The following is a 17,673-nucleotide window of genomic DNA, read 5'->3' on the forward strand; positions in this document are numbered from 1 at the left end:
TATCAGAAGAGGGGGAGGAAAAGAGAGGCAGTCACCGTTTATTAAATATTATTATATTATTATACAGAGAAAAGAGTCGTTATCAATTTGTTTTAAAGCTCAACAAATAACAAAGAAGACCTCTGACCAGCACTTTCCTAATTTTGTACGGAAGATTTAAACTTTAACGGACATGTTGACCGGCGGAACATTTTTTTTACGGAAACTGCCGCACGGTCCCCTCGTCCCTTGGAAAAGGCGGAGAGGTGGGTGTTTTTCATCTGCTGGTGGACTACCTGAGAGATACAGCAGGAGAACACGCCGTCCACCGAGGAGAATAAACAGAAGGGCAACCATGGCAACCATGCTCCGGGTTCTTCTTCGCTGCTTTTGGTGTATTTCGGGCGGCAGCAGCGCCACTTACAGGCATGACATATGTACTACATCGTTTCCAGCATTTGCAGCGGTCTAGTGTGAACGGACACGTTAATGAATCGAATGCGTGTGAAAGGAAGCCTTTTTTGCGCTTGCGTATGCGTTTTACCGTGTGGGGCCGGGGTCTAAGCCAAACTATATACGATCACAGAGATCTGCTATTTTAAAGTAAAGTCAACACATATAGACCCTAAATATAGTCTATATTAAGAACGAGAAAAGTCTTAACATATATATCCTTTTTTGTAAACATATGACAAATGTGTGAGGGTGATGACGTCAGAGCATCGTCTTATGTGCCAGGGCTTAGCCCCGGACAGCCCCAGCCCAATTTAACCCCTGTGAGGGAGCTCCTATATGGCATTACCCCACTGAAGCTCACCAAAGTTTAACATATTTCATAGTTCAAAGTTTTGTCAATTGTTTTGTTTATTGGTCAAATACTGGTTTCTAATGTTTTCTGAGGAGTTTTACTGGAATGAAAGAGCACAGAGTACAGAAGCAACAAAGCAGCATACTGCATTAAACCTGACCTTCACAGAGAGGTTGAAGTTCATGTGGAGAGAAGGCTTCAGTAGTCTGTCTGCACTCTGTTTAGTTTTGCTATCTTACAATCAATATAGTAAATGTGAGGTAAAGTGTGTTGCCAATGTAACCGGTTAGAACTCAAAGTTGCGATGAGGTCTTAAAATGTATGGAAAGGGTCTTAAAAAAGGTCTTAAAAGGTATTAAATTTGACTTCAGGATTCCTGCATATACCCTGAAATAACAAACACTGGACTCACCAAAATCGACAGCAAAAAACTCTTGTTTACATAAATGCCACGTAAATCCATTGCGCAACACTTTATTCGCTGTCCTCCACGATAACGTCCACCTTTCCATATTTTTGGTTTGAACACCAACGCATCGACATGTGAGGGAAGGAGGCTTGACCGCTTTCGGGTGACAGTGTTGCCTGCCAGGGAAAAACCCCTCTCACTCGGGGTGCTTGTGGCTGGAATAGCCAGGTAGCTCCTCGAAAGCGGGGGAAGCGGTGCACGTTTTCTGCCCACCACTCCAGTGGATTATCCATTGTGGGGATATGCGGTGTCCGCTGGCAGTAATCCCGTAGCTCATCATCCGCATCACTGTTGACCCGTGTTTTCTTGCTGTTCGTTTGCCTCTGTTCAGTGCTGACGCCGGTCCGTTGCTCACTGGTGCTAGCATTACTGCTAGTGCTAGCTGTCGGCAGCGGGTGTCTCATCTTCAGATGGTTGCGCATAGCAGATGCATTTGTATTGTACTTCAGTACAGCTGTACACAACTGACACTTCACTGTGGAGTTGGTTATATCTTCGTTGAAGTTCTGCAATACATAAGAATTTCGGACGTGTTTTAGAGCATTTTGCAGCACCTCGTTTACCTCCATTTTTTCACAACAAGTTGACTAGGGCCTACAGCGCCGACTAGTGGTAAAGGTAGCCGACTAGTCGATTAGTTGGTGAAACCCCTGGTGTACACACACACACACACACACACACACACACACACACACACACACACACACACACACACACACACACACACACACACACACACACACTACTGCTACATCTACTACAAGGTACACACACACAGACACTGTGTTGTCATTATTCTTTATTTACACCTCGGCTGTGTGTTTTGTGTTTCAGCCCACAGACGACATCGTCCTCATGGCTCAGGCTCTGGAGAAGATCTTCCTGCAGAAAGTGGCTCAAATGCCTCAAGAAGAAGTGGCTCTGCTGCCCCCAGCCCCTAAAGGCAAGACCAAGAGCAAACTGCCTGCCACCGCTACTACAGGTGAGTACTGCACAATGCAGTGCTGAAGAGCACTGCAGAAATGCAGTACGGACCAGAGTACAGAGCAGTGGAACGCAGTCTTAATGGAACGCGGTGTTAATGGAACGCGGTGTTAATGGAACGCGGTGTTAATGGAACACGGTGTTAATGGAACGCAGTGAGGTGTTAATGGAACGCGGTGTTAATGGAACGCGGTGTTAATGGAACGCAGTGAGGTGTTAATGGAACGCGGTGTTAATGGAACGCGGTGTTAATGGAACGCGGTGTTAATGGAACGCGGTGTTAATGGAACGCGGTGTTAATGGAACGCAGTGAGGTGTTAATGGAACGCGGTGTTAATGGAACGCGTTGTTAATGGAACGCGGTGTTAATGGAACGCGGTGTTAATGGAACGCAGTGAGGTGTTAATGGAACGCAGTGTTAATGGAACGCAGTGAGGTGTTAATGGAACGCAGTGAGGTGTTAATGGAACGCAGTGAGGTGTTAATGGAACGCAGTGAGGTGTTAATGGAACGCAGTGAGGTGTTAATGGAACGCGGTGTTAATGGAACGCAGTGAGGTGTTAATGGAACGCGGTGAGGTGTTAATGGAACGCGGTGAGGTGTTAATGGAACGCAATGAGGTGTTAATGGAACGCGGTGAGGTGTTAATGGAACGCAGTGAGGTGTTAATGGACCGCAGTGTTAATGGACCGCGGTGTTAATGGCATGCGGTGTTAATGGAATGCGGTGTTAATGGTGGCGGGGTTAATGGAACGCAGTGAGGTGTTAATGGAACGCAGTGAGGTGTTAATGGAACGCGGTGTTAATGGAACGCAGTGCGCTGTTAATGGAACGCAGTGCGGTGTTAATGGAACGCAGTGAGGTGTTAATGGAACGCGGTGTTAATGGAACACGGTGTTAATGGAACGCAGTGAGGTGTTAATGGAACGCGGTGTTAATGGAACACGGTGTTAATGGAACGCAGTGAGGTGTTAATGGAACGCGGTGTTAATGGAACGCGGTGTTAATGGAACGCGGTGTTAATGGAACACGGTGTTAATGGAACGCGGTGTTAATGGAACGCGGTGTTAATGGAACGCGGTGTTAATGGAACGCAGTGAGGTGTTAATGGAACGCGTTGTTAATGGAACGCGGTGTTAATGGAACGCGGTGTTAATGGAACGCAGTGAGGTGTTAATGGAACGCAGTGTTAATGGAACGCAGTGAGGTGTTAATGGAACGCAGTGAGGTGTTAATGGAACGCAGTGAGGTGTTAATGGAACGCAGTGAGGTGTTAATGGAACGCGGTGTTAATGGAACGCAGTGAGGTGTTAATGGAACGCGGTGAGGTGTTAATGGAACGCGGTGAGGTGTTAATGGAACGCAATGATGTGTTAATGGAACGCGGTGAGGTGTTAATGGAACGCAGTGAGGTGTTAATGGACCGCAGTGTTAATGGACCGCGGTGTTAATGGCATGCGGTGTTAATGGAATGCGGTGTTAATGGTGGCGGGGTTAATGGAACGCAGTGAGGTGTTAATGGAACGCAGTGAGGTGTTAATGGAACGCGGTGTTAATGGAACGCAGTGCGCTGTTAATGGAACGCAGTGCGGTGTTAATGGAACGCAGTGAGGTGTTAATGGAACGCAGTGAGGTGTTAATGGAACGCAGTGAGGTGTTAATGGAACGCAGTGCGCTGTTAATGGAACGCAGTGCGGTGTTAATGGAACGCAGTGCGGTGTTAATGGAACGCAGTGAGGTGTTAATGGAACGCAGTGTTAATGGAACGCGGTTCGGTGTTAATAGAACGCGGTGCGGCGTCAATGGAACGCATTGCAGTGTTAATGGAACACGGTGTTAATTGAACGCGGTGTTAATGGAACGCAGTGAGGTGTTAATGGAACGCAGTGAGGTGTTAATGGAACGCGGTGTTAATGGAACGCGGTGTTAATGGAACGCAGTGAGGTGTTAATGGAACGCGGTGTTAATGGAACGCGGTGTTAATGGAACGCAGTGAGGTGTTAATGGAACGCAGTGAGGTGTTAATGGAACGCAGTGTTAATGGACGCAGTGAGGTGTTAATGGAACGCGGTGAGGTGTTAATGGAACGCGGTGAGGTGTTAATGGAACGCGATGAGGTGTTAATGGAACGCGGTGAGGTGTTAATGGAACGCGGTGAGGTGTTAATGGAACGCGGTGAGGTGTTAATGGACCGCAGTGTTAATGGACCGCGGTGTTAATGGAATGCGGTGTTAATGGAATGCGGTGTTAATGGTGGCGGGGTTAATGGAACGCAGTGAGGTGTTAATGGAACGCGGTGTTAATGGAACGCAGTGCGCTGTTAATGGAACGCAGTGCGGTGTTAATGGAACGCAGTGAGGTGTTAATGGAACGCAGTGAGGTGTTAATGGAACGCAGTGTTAATCGAACGCGGTGCGGTGTTAATAGAACGCGGTGCGGCGTCAATGGAACGCATTGCAGTGTTAATGGAACACGGTGTTAATGGAACGCGGTGTTAATGGAACGCAGTGAGGTGTTAATGGAACGCGGTGTTAATGGAACGCGGTGTTAATGGAACGCGGTGTTAATGGAACGCAGTGAGGTGTTAATGGAACGCGGTGTTAATGGAACGCGGTGTTAATGGAACGCAGTGAGGTGTTAATGGAACGCGTTGTTAATGGAACGCGGTGTTAATGGAACGCGGTGTTAATGGAACGCGGTGTTAATGGACGCAGTGAGGTGTTAATGGAACGCGGTGTTAATGGAACGCAGTGTTAATGGAACGCGGTGTTAATGGAATGCGGTGTTAATGGTGGCGGGGTTAATGGAACGCAGTGAGGTGTTAATGGAACGCAGTGAGGTGTTAATGGAACGCAGTGCGCTGTTAATGGAACGCAGTGCGCTGTTAATGGAACGCAGTGCGGTGTTAATGGAACGCAGTGAGGTGTTAATGGAACGCAGTGTTAATGGAACGCGGTGCGGTGTTAATAGAACGCGGTGCGGCGTCAATGGAACGCATTGCGGTGTTAATGGAACGCGGTGCGGTGTTAATTGAACGCAGTGTTAGTGGAACGCGGTGAGGTGTTAATGGAACGCGGTGAAGGAATCACTGTTAATGGAACGCGGTGCGGTGTTAATGGAATGCGGTGCAGTGTTAATGGAACGCGGTGCGGTGTTAATGGAACGCGGTGTTAATGGAACGCGGTGTTAATGGAACGCGGTGTTAATGGAACGTGGTATTAATGGAACGCAGTGAGGTGTTAATGGAACGCAGTGAGGTGTTAATGGAACGCAGTGTTAATGGAACGCGGTGAAGGCATCGCTGTGTTAATGGAACGCGGTGCGGTGTTAATGGAACGCGGTGCGGTGTTAATGGAACGCGGTGCGGTGTTAATGGAATGCGGTGCGGTGTTAATGGAACGCGGTGCGGTGTTAATGGAACGCGGTGTAGTGTTAATGGAATGCGGTGCGGTGTTAATGGAACGCGGTGCGGTGTTAATGGAACGCGGTGCGGTATTAATGGAACGCGGTGAAGGCATCGCGTTGTTAATAGAACGCGGTGCGGTGTTAATGGAACGCGGTGCGGTGTTAATGGAACGCGGTGCGGTGTTAATGGAACGCGGTGCGGTGTTAATGGAACGCGGTGCGGTGTTAATGGAACGCGGTGCGGTGTTAATGGAACGCAGTGAAACAGCGTCTGAGGGCTTTTTAATATTTAATTAACTATGAATGTTACATATTCATGTAACGGGAAGAACCTCAGTTAACTGATGATATGAACCATTTGAACCAGCAATCTGAGATTACACAGAATCGATAGGTATATATATCATCGCTCCATGATAAGAACTCGCGACTTTATAAACAAAAACATACATCACAACACATGGCGCTAGGTAGCCAAAACGGCAATATGTCTTGCCTCTGTTGTTGTCTGATCAAAAGTGGTCTTCAATGGCATTAAAACGATAAACGCTGCTGAAGTTAATCCAATGTGTCTGTGTCCCTTTGAAATAATTTCTGATAATCCATAAGCAATAAACCTCCTTTTCCGTTTTCAGATTTCAGAGCGTGAGAGAGGTTTCACTTTAGGCCAGGGGTGGGGAACCTCCGGCCCCCGGGCCGTATACGGCCCGCGAGACAATTTGATACGGCCCTCGAGGTAACACACGCAAAAAAGAAATAAAATTAAGAAATCTAGACCGCAAAAGAATTAAACAAGCGAGTGCCTGTTTTTCCTGGCCAAGGTCAGGGTCCTTGAACACAACACGAGCCTAACGTGTCATCACGCACCAGAACGCCGCTCCGGGCCGGGACTTCACAAATGTCAGTACCCATAGGCAGGGCCGTATCCAGGATTTCCTAAATACAGAGGTCCAAATGTGCTAGGGGGGTTCGGGGGATACCCCCCGTGATTTTTTTAGGATTTTCATGATCTAGTGAGGTGCTCTTTAAGTCCTGTGGGGGGGTCACACATTGGATAATATATTGATTTCAAACCAAGTCAGTGGGCTGCAGCATAAATTATTTTTGAAAGTGCATAAGAATCAGTTGATTGTTACTATTAATGATCTGGACATGCAGAAGAGGCTAAAAATGATCACAACACATTGTCAACATTCATTTCCCACGTCTCTCTCCGTTCCATAACCTGCAGCCTCTCTTCCATCTTCTTGAGTCTCTCTGTCTTCTTCCTGTTCACTACTCTCTCTGTCCTCTACTCTTTCTCTTTGTTCAATCTCTCCCTCGTTTTTCACTTTTTGCTCCTCCTCACTTGTCGCTCCTGCCAGTGAATTAAAAGCAATTCAGCAATTTAGTTCATTTCACTTGTTTGCATTTTATGTTTTATTTAAATCTGTTTTGTTTGATTCTCAAAAGAGAACAAAGATAAGCAAATTGTGTTTTATATAATTGTATGCTATTATGACATCATAACTGCAATAGATGTAGGTTTTTTTACAATTATGCCTATTGTAAATTAAGACTAAGTTATATATATATATATATAGATATATATATATATATAGATAGATGGATAGATAGATAGATAGATGGCTAGATAGATAGATGGATGGATAGATGGATAGATAGATAGATGGATGGATAGATGGATGGATGGATAGATGGATGGATAGATGGATGGATAGATAGATAGATAGATGGATAGATGGATGGATAGATAGATAGATGGATAGATGGATAGATAGATAGATGGATAGATAGATAGATGGATGGATAGATGGATGGATAGATGGATGGATAGATGGATAGATAGATAGATGGATAGATGGATAGATAGATAGATAGATGGATGGATAGATGGATGGATAGATAGATGGATAGATGGATAGATGGATAGATGGATAGATAGATAGATAGATGGATGGATAGATAGATAGATGGATGGATAGATGGATGGATAGATGGATGGATAGATGGATGGATGGATAGATAGATGGATAGATAGATGGATAGATGGATAGATAGATAGATGGATGGATAGATGGATTTTCATTTCAAACCTTTATTTAACGAGATTGGTCCCATTGAGATCATAGATCTATTTTTCAAGGGAGACCTGCAGCAATAGATAGATGGATGGGGTTATTAAGCCTACATTATTTTGTGTGACTGTACCTGTTCCTCCCTGACTTCCATCACTTTCTCTCTCTCTCTCTCTGCCTGTCCTGTCCTGTCTCTTCCTTACCAAAGTTGAGCTTTGACTGACGTAGTCTATTCATTATATCTGAGTCAGTGTAAAAAGAAAATACAATGTTATATCTCGATTGTTTTACTCAAATTGAAATGAAAGAAAAGCATTACAACGTTTGTTAAAAGGTAATCCTTCTGACATTGGATGAATTTAATTAAATTTAGCTCTCTAGCTAGTTTATTCACGCAATTTAAACCTAAGTATAGCCTATAGCTGCAATATAAGTTAGTGTGCATGTTGTCGGACGTCCACTGACTAACGTAGAGCGTTCACACAGGATCTGCTGGTCATATGATATCCTGTGAGGAACAAGCAGCCCGCTGGACTCAGATCTGATACCTCATCAGTGCTCCGATACAAGTCCGTGGTTTGTTGATGAATATCCGTGTCGTCTTCTTCTGTTTGCTTTAATCGAGGCTACGTAGTTATGCAGCGCCCCCATCGGCAGTAAGTGGAAGTACTACAAAGAACCCCGTTTAGTGCAATTATTTCACAAGTTTTGTTATACACAGCTCGGAAAATATTACCGAGGTCCGGCCCTCGGTGACCTCAATGGTAGATACGGCCATGCCCATAAGGAGCCGTACACATGCTGCAGTTTTTGCGTGGCTGTGTCTTTAGTTGAAAGCCCAGTGGCGATCTGTTCATCTGTCATACTGATCATACAGTCAATAACTTTGTTGTTAGCATCTGGTTAGCTAGCTATGCTAACGAATATAAGATGCTTTTTCTCCAACCAGTGAGGTAAAGGCCCATCTTTATATGATCATTAGGCTATAGTTATACAAAAATAAGAGAATAAAGTAAACGGGTATAAAATACTATGACAGTAAAAGAAAAGTTGTTATTAATAAACAAGAATACAGTTTGAAACGGGAGTGATTTGTAAAATATCCATAAAGAAAAAGAAAATCTGCTTACAGTTCTATTTCATCTGGGTGTTGAGAGATGGATCCATAGATCTCTTCATGTTGCTCTCAAAGTGCACCAGATTGATGCTTTTAACTTCAATATTTTAAAAAAAATCTTCCCGGGGGAGCATGCCCCCCGGACCCCCCTAGAGGAGGTGAGGTCCCCCCCCACTTAAATCATGTTCACATGGATAGGAAACTAAATTGCACACATCTTGTGTCCATATCTTTCTGTTGTGGTGGTCATGCCACACTGTGCACGTGCATGCATGCACGAGTCATGGTAAGATATCTGGATTCAGAGGTTGCTTTTTCTTTGCACAGCCTGAAAGAAAGGCCAAATGAATGGGCTGTGTTTTTATTATTTTTAAGCAGAGCTCAATAATTTGTACGGCCCTCGGAGAATGTTGAAAATTTTTAAATGGCCCTTGAGAGGAAAAAGGTTCCCCACCCCTGCTTTTGGCCAACTGCATGCGCATAGCCCCCACTTTTGTTTGGTAAGGTTGGTGTGTATGTGGACATTCCCCTTTGATTCTTTTGGCTCTAACGGTCAGAAAGAGATGTCAATCATCAAAATCGACCAATGGGTTCCAGAGAAACGGCAAAAGCGCCCATTTCCAGCCAGATCACCCCAGAGGTGGATTTTTTTTTGCTAAATCTCTCTAAAAAGGTCAAATGTCACTTGTTTTGCATCAATCTTCATACAGGGTACTTATTATATGTTGTACTTTGGATTCCTAAAGCTTTTAGTCTACCATCCCATCATCCAAGGGTGGTTTTCACTATAAGTAAAAAAGAATTTTTGGACGGACACTATAACTTACAGTTGTTTACCATGTTCAATCTGAATTTTCTTTAAAATAAAAAACATCTATATTGATTCTGACTTTTCTACATCCATCTCACAGGTTTATCATTACTTTGAGAACAAAGATTATTAATTTCGCCCTTTTAGAAGAGAAGATAGGTCATTTGTTCTGGGAATGTCATTTTCGAGCCTGAGACCTAAAAAACAGGGATGGGGTTTAACAGTTTAATGGAACGCAGTGTCAACCTGTTAGCCCCAAAAATCCCAACATCTGCAAGAAAAAGCGTCGGAGGTAGGGGTGTAACAAGGGATGTCCCGATCACCTTTTTTTGCTCCCGATCCGATTCCGATCATTTGATTTTGACAATTTGCCGATACCGATTTTTCCCGATCTGATCTTTATGCAATGCATTAAGAGAAAAAAAAAGAAAAAAGCATTCAAGTTGTCCCTTAAGGTTATTTTTTTATTTGAATTGGATATTCTATCCAACATGGATATAGCTTCTTTCTTTCACAGCAGCATTGGATCAGTTCAGTTGTGCAGCATTGGATCAAAACAAAATAAAGCTTATCAGTACTCGTTAGCTTACTGCTACAATTAGACACTGCGCCCACTCTGTTGCCAGATCTGAGAGAAATAAGCAGGTCTATGAAGACAAGCCCCAAAGAAACAACACATACATGATGTTCTGTCATTTGAAACCAAAACTAAGGCCTCAGGATGACTTTAAGGCTTGAACTTGGTCATTTTTGTTTTGTAACATTGAATACAAAATTAAAAAAAAGTATTTAAAAAAAAAAGAAGAAAATAAACATCCCGATCCCCGATTTTTTTCCTCCAGATTCCGATCTTTTGAAAATCACGTGATCGGCTCCGATCCCCAATCACGTGATCGGATCGGGACATCTCTAGGTGTAACGGTTCACAGAATTCACGGTTCGGTACCTACCTCGGTTTGGGGGTCACGGTTCTGTACAACAAGACGAAGCAAAAAAAAAGTCTCAAATGCATAATTCCAGGTTTGTTGTTATTTATTTTTGAACAGTAGTGCAAGTTTCCGTTTAAAAATAAGTAACTCTAACATTTTGAATAATTAACTGTATTACACTTAGGGGTTGGCGATATTGAAAAATATAATATCACAATATTTTTCAAGCAGTATCACGATAGACAATATTTATCACGATATTTTTTCATGTTGGTTATTATGGTTATTTTTCAAGTTACTTACCTTGTAGGTGGTTGTTCAGTTAACACAAACTAAAATAAAAAGGAGTAACAGACCAAAATACCATTTCAAGCTGGTTTTAATTCTGCGATGAATCCCTGAATGAACAATTCAACAGGAACGTTGATATGGCTTCCTCAGTGTTCAAGTAGGTAGGCCTACACCCTACACAACAAACGTTAACACTGGTTTCTTCAAGTAAAGTGCACTCTCTTGCTAAATAAAATAATATATTCAAGGCACAGTTTCTCAGAATAAAAAGGCACTTTCTGTTTTAGGTAGCACTAGCAGTGATGTAACATCAATAAACATGAAAAGGAGAGTAACACATAACTAAGTAAAAGTTAGAGAAAAAATGCTAACACCCTTAGCACAGAACTCACGTTAAAATATCCTTATTACTTATCGTATCTGCACAAACAAGATATCGATTAGCAAGCTGCGATTGCACAGATTCGACAGGTATTGGTATCATTACTGACCGATCCGAACTCGCGACATGAGAAGCTAACAAAGACATCACACCACGTAGCCAACACGGGACATTGTCTTACCTTTGTTGTTTTCTGGTCAAAAGTGGTCTTCAATGGCATTAAAACGATAAAAAACGCTGCTGAAGGTTAATCCATAGATTAATCCAACGTGTCTGTCCCTTTGAAATGATTTCTGATAATCCATCAGCAATAAAACTAGTTTTCAGATTTCAGAGCGGAAGATAGGTTTCGCTTTGGGCAAACTGCGTGCGCATAGCTCTAACTTCAATGGTAACGTGTGTGTGTGTGTGTGTGTGGGGGGATTCCCCTTAGATTCTATTGGCTCTAACGGTTCAAAAGAGAAGTCAATCATCAAAATCGACTAATGGGTTCCAGAGAAACGGCAAACATGCCCATTTCCACCCAAATCATCTCAGAGGTGGAGTTTTTTCTTTCTAAACCTCTAAAAAGGTCAAATGTCACTTGTTTTGCATCAATCTTGATACAGGGTACTTATATGTTATAGTTTGGATTCCTAAAGCTTTTAGTCTACTATCCCATCATTCAAGGGTGGTTTTCACAATAAGTAATGGTTTGTTTTTGGACGGACACTATCATTTTATTTATTTTTACTATGTTCAATCTGAATTTACTTTTTCTAACTTTTCTACATCCAACTCACAGGCTTATCATTGCTTTGAGAAAAAAGATTATCAATTTACCCCTTTTTAGAAGGGAAGTTTTGTCATTTGTTCTGGGAATGTCATTTTCGAATGCGGGGCAGTGTTAAGGGAACGCGGTGCTGTGTTAAGGGAATGCGGTGCAGTGTTAAGGGAAGGCGGTGCTGTGTTAATGGAACGAGGTGCAGTGTTAAGGGAACGCGGTGCAGTGTTAATGGAACGCGGTGCAGTGTTAATGGAACGCGGTGCAGTGTTAAGGGAACGCGGTGCAGTGTTAATGGAACGCGGTGCAGTGTTAATGGAACGCGGTGCAGTGTTAAGGGAACGCGGAGCAGTGTTAAAGGAACGCGGTGCTGTGTTAATGGAACGCGGTGCAGTGTTAAGGGAACGAGGTGCTGTGTTAATGGAACGCGGTGCTGTGTTAAGGGAACGCGGTGCAGTGTTAATGGAACGCGGTGCTGTGTTAATGGAACGAGGTGCTGTGTTAATGGAACGCGGTGCTGTGTTAAGGGAACGCGGTGCTGTGTTAAGGGAACGCGGTGCTGTGTTAAGGGAACGCGGTGCTGTGTTAAGGGAACGCGGTGCAGTGTTAATGGAACAAGGTGCAGTGTTAAGGGAACGCGGTGCTGTGTTAAGGGAACGCGGTGCTGTGTTAAGGGAACGCGGTGCTGTGTTAAGGGAACGCGGTGCAGTGTTAAGGGAACGCGGTGCAGTGTTAAGGGAACGCGGTGTTAAGGGAACGCTGTGTTAAGGGAACGCGGTGCTGTATTAATGGAACGAGGTGCAGTGTTAAGGGAACGCGGTGCTGTGTTAATGGAACGCGGTGCAGTGTTAAGGGAACGCGGTGCTGTGTTAAGGGAACGCGGTGCTGTGTTAAGGGAACGCGGTGCTGTGTTAATGGAACAAGGTGCAGTGTTAAGGGAACGCGGTTCAGTGTTAAGGGAACGCGGTGTTAAGGGAACGCGGTGTTAAGGGAACGCTGTGTTAAGGGAACGCGGTGCTGTATTAATGGAACGAGGTGCAGTGTTAAGGGAACGCGGTGCAGTGTTAATGGAACGCGGTGTTAAGGGAACGCTGTGTTAAGGGAACGCGGTGCTGTGTTAATGGAACGCGCTGCTGTGTTAATTAGACCCTCCAGAAAAATGCGGGCAAAAATCCTTGATTATGCGATTAAACATGCGGGGTTTTTATGTGATTTTATGCGGTGAAATTGCGGGAAGTTGCGAAAAATAATAGGTTTTTTTTTTTAAATATTGGGCTGTCTTATTTATTCTCTCTCACACACAACCTGCCACTAACGTTAAACCCCTTTCCTATTCAATTAAACACATTCAATGTTTATTTATTGTAAAAGCAATTGGGCTATTTTAATCACTCTCTCTCTCACACACACACACACACACACACACACACACACACACACACACACACACACACACACACTTCTCCGCCTCATTCTGTTTTCATTTACTCGTTCGTTATCTGCAGCTTCAATCTTGTAGGCTACTCACTTCGTTTCTTGTAGCCCTCAAAAGGTTTTGGAGGTTGATGCCCTCGTGAACGTGAGTTGTTTGGCTTTCTTGTCCGCGGCAGCAGAAAGCATTTTCGAATGTTTGAATGAATCAAAGTGGGTCGTGACCGTTGACTTTCTCTAAGACGTATGCTCCAACACACAGTTGCACGGGGTGCAGAATAGTTTCCCCCCACTTTCGTGAAAGACATCGGGGTACTGCTTTGCCCGGTCTTTAGTAGAAATGTTCGTTGTGTGAGTTCCACACGTTCACTCTACGGTGTTGTTTACCTGCTGTGATGCGCGAGCTTATGACGTCAACATCATCACTACTTCACGCCAAGACGAGTTCACTTTTTCTTCTTCTCAACTTTGTGTGGAAAAATGCGGGGATTATGCGGCTTCTTAAAAATCTGCGCCATTTTGCTGATTATGCGGCAAATCCTGCGATCGCAGGATCGCGTTTTTCTGGAGGATCTAGTTAATGGAACGCGGTGCAGTGTTAATGGAACGCGGTGCTGTGTTAATGGAACGCGGTGCAGTGTTAATGGAACGCGGTGCAGTGTTAAGGGAACGCGGTGCAGTGTTAATGGAACGCGGTGCAGTGTTAATGGAACGCGGTGCAGTGTTAAGGGAACGCGGTGCAGTGTTAAGGGAACGTGGTGCAGTGTTAAGGGAACGCGGTGCAGTGTTAAGGGAACGCGGTGCAGTGTTAAAGGAACGCGGTGCAGTGTTAAGGGAACGCGGTGCAGTGTTAAGGGAACGCGGTGCAGTGTTAAGGGAACGCGGTGCAGTGTTAATGGAACGCGGTGCAGTGTTAAGGGAACGCGGTGCAGTGTTAAGGGAACGCGGTGCAGTGTTAAGGGGAACGCGGTGCAGTGTTAATGGAACGTGGTGCAGTGTTAATGGAACGTGGTGCAGTGTTAATGGAACGTGGTGCAGTGTTAATGGAACGCGGTGCAGTGTTAAGGGAACGCGGTGCAGTGTTAAGGGGAACGCGGTGCAGTGTTAATGGAACGTGGTGCAGTGTTAATGGAACGTGGTGCAGTGTTAATGGAACGTGGTGCAGTGTTAAGGGAACGCGGTGCTGTGTTATTGGAACGCGGTGCAGTGTTAAGGGAACGCGGTGCTGTGTTAATGGAACGCGGTGCAGTGTTAAGGGAACGCGGTGCTGTGTTAATGGAACGTGGTGCAGTGTTAATGGAACGCGGTGCAGTGTTAAGGGAACGCGGTGCTGTGTTAATGGAACGCGGTGCAGTGTTAATGGAACGCGGTGCAGTGTTAAGGGAACGCGGTGCAGTGTTAATGGAACGCGGTGCAGTGTTAAGGGAACGCGGTGCAGTGTTAAGGGAACGCGGTGCTGTGTTAATGGAACGAGGTGCTGTGTTAATGGAACGCGGTGCTGTGTTAAGGGAACGCGGTGCTGTGTTAAGGGAACGCGGTGCTGTGTTAAGGGAACGCGGTGCTGTGTTAAGGGAACGCGGTGCTGTGTTAATGGAACAAGGTGCAGTGTTAAGGGAACGCGGTGCTGTGTTAAGGGAACGCGGTGCTGTGTTAAGGGAACGCGGTGCTGTGTTAAGGGAACGCGGTGCAGTGTTAAGGGAACGCGGTGCAGTGTTAAGGGAACGCGGTGTTAAGGGAACGCTGTGTTAAGGGAACGCGGTGCTGTATTAATGGAACGAGGTGCAGTGTTAAGGGAACGCGGTGCTGTGTTAATGGAACGCGGTGCAGTGTTAAGGGAACGCGGTGCTGTGTTAAGGGAACGCGGTGCTGTGTTAAGGGAACGCGGTGCTGTGTTAATGGAACAAGGTGCAGTGTTAAGGGAACGCGGTTCAGTGTTAAGGGAACGCGGTGTTAAGGGAACGCGGTGTTAAGGGAACGCTGTGTTAAGGGAACGCGGTGCTGTATTAATGGAACGAGGTGCAGTGTTAAGGGAACGCGGTGCAGTGTTAATGGAACGCGGTGTTAAGGGAACGCTGTGTTAAGGGAACGCGGTGCTGTGTTAATGGAACGCGCTGCTGTGTTAATTAGACCCTCCAGAAAAATGCGGGCAAAAATCCTTGATTATGCGATCAAACATGCGGGGTTTTTATGTGATTTTATGCGGTGAAATTGCGGGAAGTTGCGAAAAATAATAGGTTTTTTTTTTAAAATATTGGGCTGTCTTATTTATTCTCTCTCACACACAACCTGCCACTAACGTTAAACCCCTTTCCTATTCAATTAAACACATTCAATGTTTATTTATTGTAAAAGCAATTGGGCTATTTTAATCACTCTCTCTCTCACACACACACACACACACACACACACACACACACACACACACACACACACACACACACACTTCTCCGCCTCATTCTGTTTTCATTTACTCGTTCGTTATCTGCAGCTTCAATCTTGTAGGCTACTCACTTCGTTTCTTGTAGCCCTCAAAGGGTTTTGGAGGTTGATGCCCTCGTGAACGTGAGTTGTTTGGCTTTCTTGTCCGCGGCAGCAGAAAGCATTTTCGAATGTTTGAATGAATCAAAGTGGGTCGTGACCGTTGACTTTCTCTAAGACGTATGCTCCAACACACAGTTGCACGGGGTGCAGAATAGTTTCCCCCCACTTTCGTGAAAGACATCGGGGTACTGCTTTGCCCGGTCTTTAGTAGAAATGTTCGTTGTGTGAGTTCCACACGTTCACTCTACGGTGTTGTTTACCTGCTGTGATGCGCGAGCTTATGACGTCAACATCATCACTACTTCACGCCAAGACGAGTTCACTTTTTCTTCTTCTCAACTTTGTGTGGAAAAATGCGGGGATTATGCGGCTTCTTAAAAATCTGCGCCATTTTGCTGATTATGCGGCAAATCCTGCGATCGCAGGATCGCGTTTTTCTGGAGGATCTAGTTAATGGAACGCGGTGCAGTGTTAATGGAACGCGGTGCTGTGTTAATGGAACGCGGTGCAGTGTTAATGGAACGCGGTGCAGTGTTAAGGGAACGCGGTGCAGTGTTAATGGAACGCGGTGCAGTGTTAATGGAACGCGGTGCAGTGTTAAGGGAACGCGGTGCAGTGTTAAGGGAACGCGGTGCAGTGTTAAGGGAACGCGGTGCAGTGTTAAGGGAACGCGGTGCAGTGTTAAGGGAACGCGGTGCAGTGTTAATGGAACGCGGTGCAGTGTTAAGGGAACGCGGTGCAGTGTTAAGGGAACGTGGTGCAGTGTTAAGGGAACGCGGTGCAGTGTTAAGGGAACGCGGTGCAGTGTTAAAGGAACGCGGTGCAGTGTTAAGGGAACGCGGTGCAGTGTTAAGGGAACGCGGTGCAGTGTTAAGGGAACGCGGTGCAGTGTTAAGGGAACGCGGTGCAGTGTTAATGGAACGCGGTGCAGTGTTAAGGGAACGCGGTGCAGTGTTAAGGGAACGCGGTGCAGTGTTAAGGGGAACGCGGTGCAGTGTTAATGGAACGTGGTGCAGTGTTAATGGAACGTGGTGCAGTGTTAATGGAACGTGGTGCAGTGTTAATGGAACGCGGTGCAGTGTTAAGGGAACGCGGTGCAGTGTTAAGGGGAACGCGGTGCAGTGTTAATGGAACGTGGTGCAGTGTTAATGGAACGTGGTGCAGTGTTAATGGAACGTGGTGCAGTGTTAAGGGAACGCGGTGCTGTGTTATTGGAACGCGGTGCAGTGTTAAGGGAACGCGGTGCTGTGTTAATGGAACGCGGTGCAGTGTTAAGGGAACGCGGTGCTGTGTTAATGGAACGTGGTGCAGTGTTAATGGAACGCGGTGCAGTGTTAAGGGAACGCGGTGCTGTGTTAATGGAACGCGGTGCAGTGTTAATGGAACGCGGTGCAGTGTTAAGGGAACGCGGTGCAGTGTTAATGGAACGCGGTGCAGTGTTAAGGGAACGCGGTGCAGTGTTAAGGGAACGCGGTGCAGTGTTAATGGAACGCGGTGCAGTGTTAATGGAACGCGGTGCAGTGTTAAGGGAACGCGGTGCAGTGTTAATGGAACGCGGTGCAGTGTTAAGGGAATGCGGTGCAGTGTTAAGGGAACGCGGTGCAGGAACGCGGTGCAGTGTTAAGGGAACGCGGTGCAGTGTTAATGGAACGCGGTGCAGTGTTAAGGGAATGCGGTGCAGTGTT

General features: G+C 45.5%; 1 protein-coding gene across 3 annotated transcripts in view; it reads left to right on the top strand.

Annotated features, from left to right (window-relative positions):
- The window catches only part of LOC307043309 (bromodomain-containing protein 3-like), an 80,640-nt gene that overhangs the window by 17,469 nt on the left and 45,498 nt on the right, over nucleotides 1-17,673 (top strand). For 2 of the 3 annotated variants that reach the window (XM_079687679.1, XM_079687680.1), the window contains exon 5: nucleotides 2,091-2,238. In XM_079687679.1, coding sequence (XP_079543805.1) covers nucleotides 2,091-2,238 — 148 coding nt within the window. The remainder of the gene's footprint in view (nucleotides 1-2,090; nucleotides 2,239-17,673) is intronic. The other variant, XM_079687681.1, reaches the window with a different exon arrangement.

This window comes from Notothenia rossii (genome assembly GCF_949606895.1).
Source record: "Notothenia rossii genome assembly, chromosome: 6".
Taxonomy (NCBI): domain Eukaryota; kingdom Metazoa; phylum Chordata; class Actinopteri; order Perciformes; family Nototheniidae; genus Notothenia; species Notothenia rossii.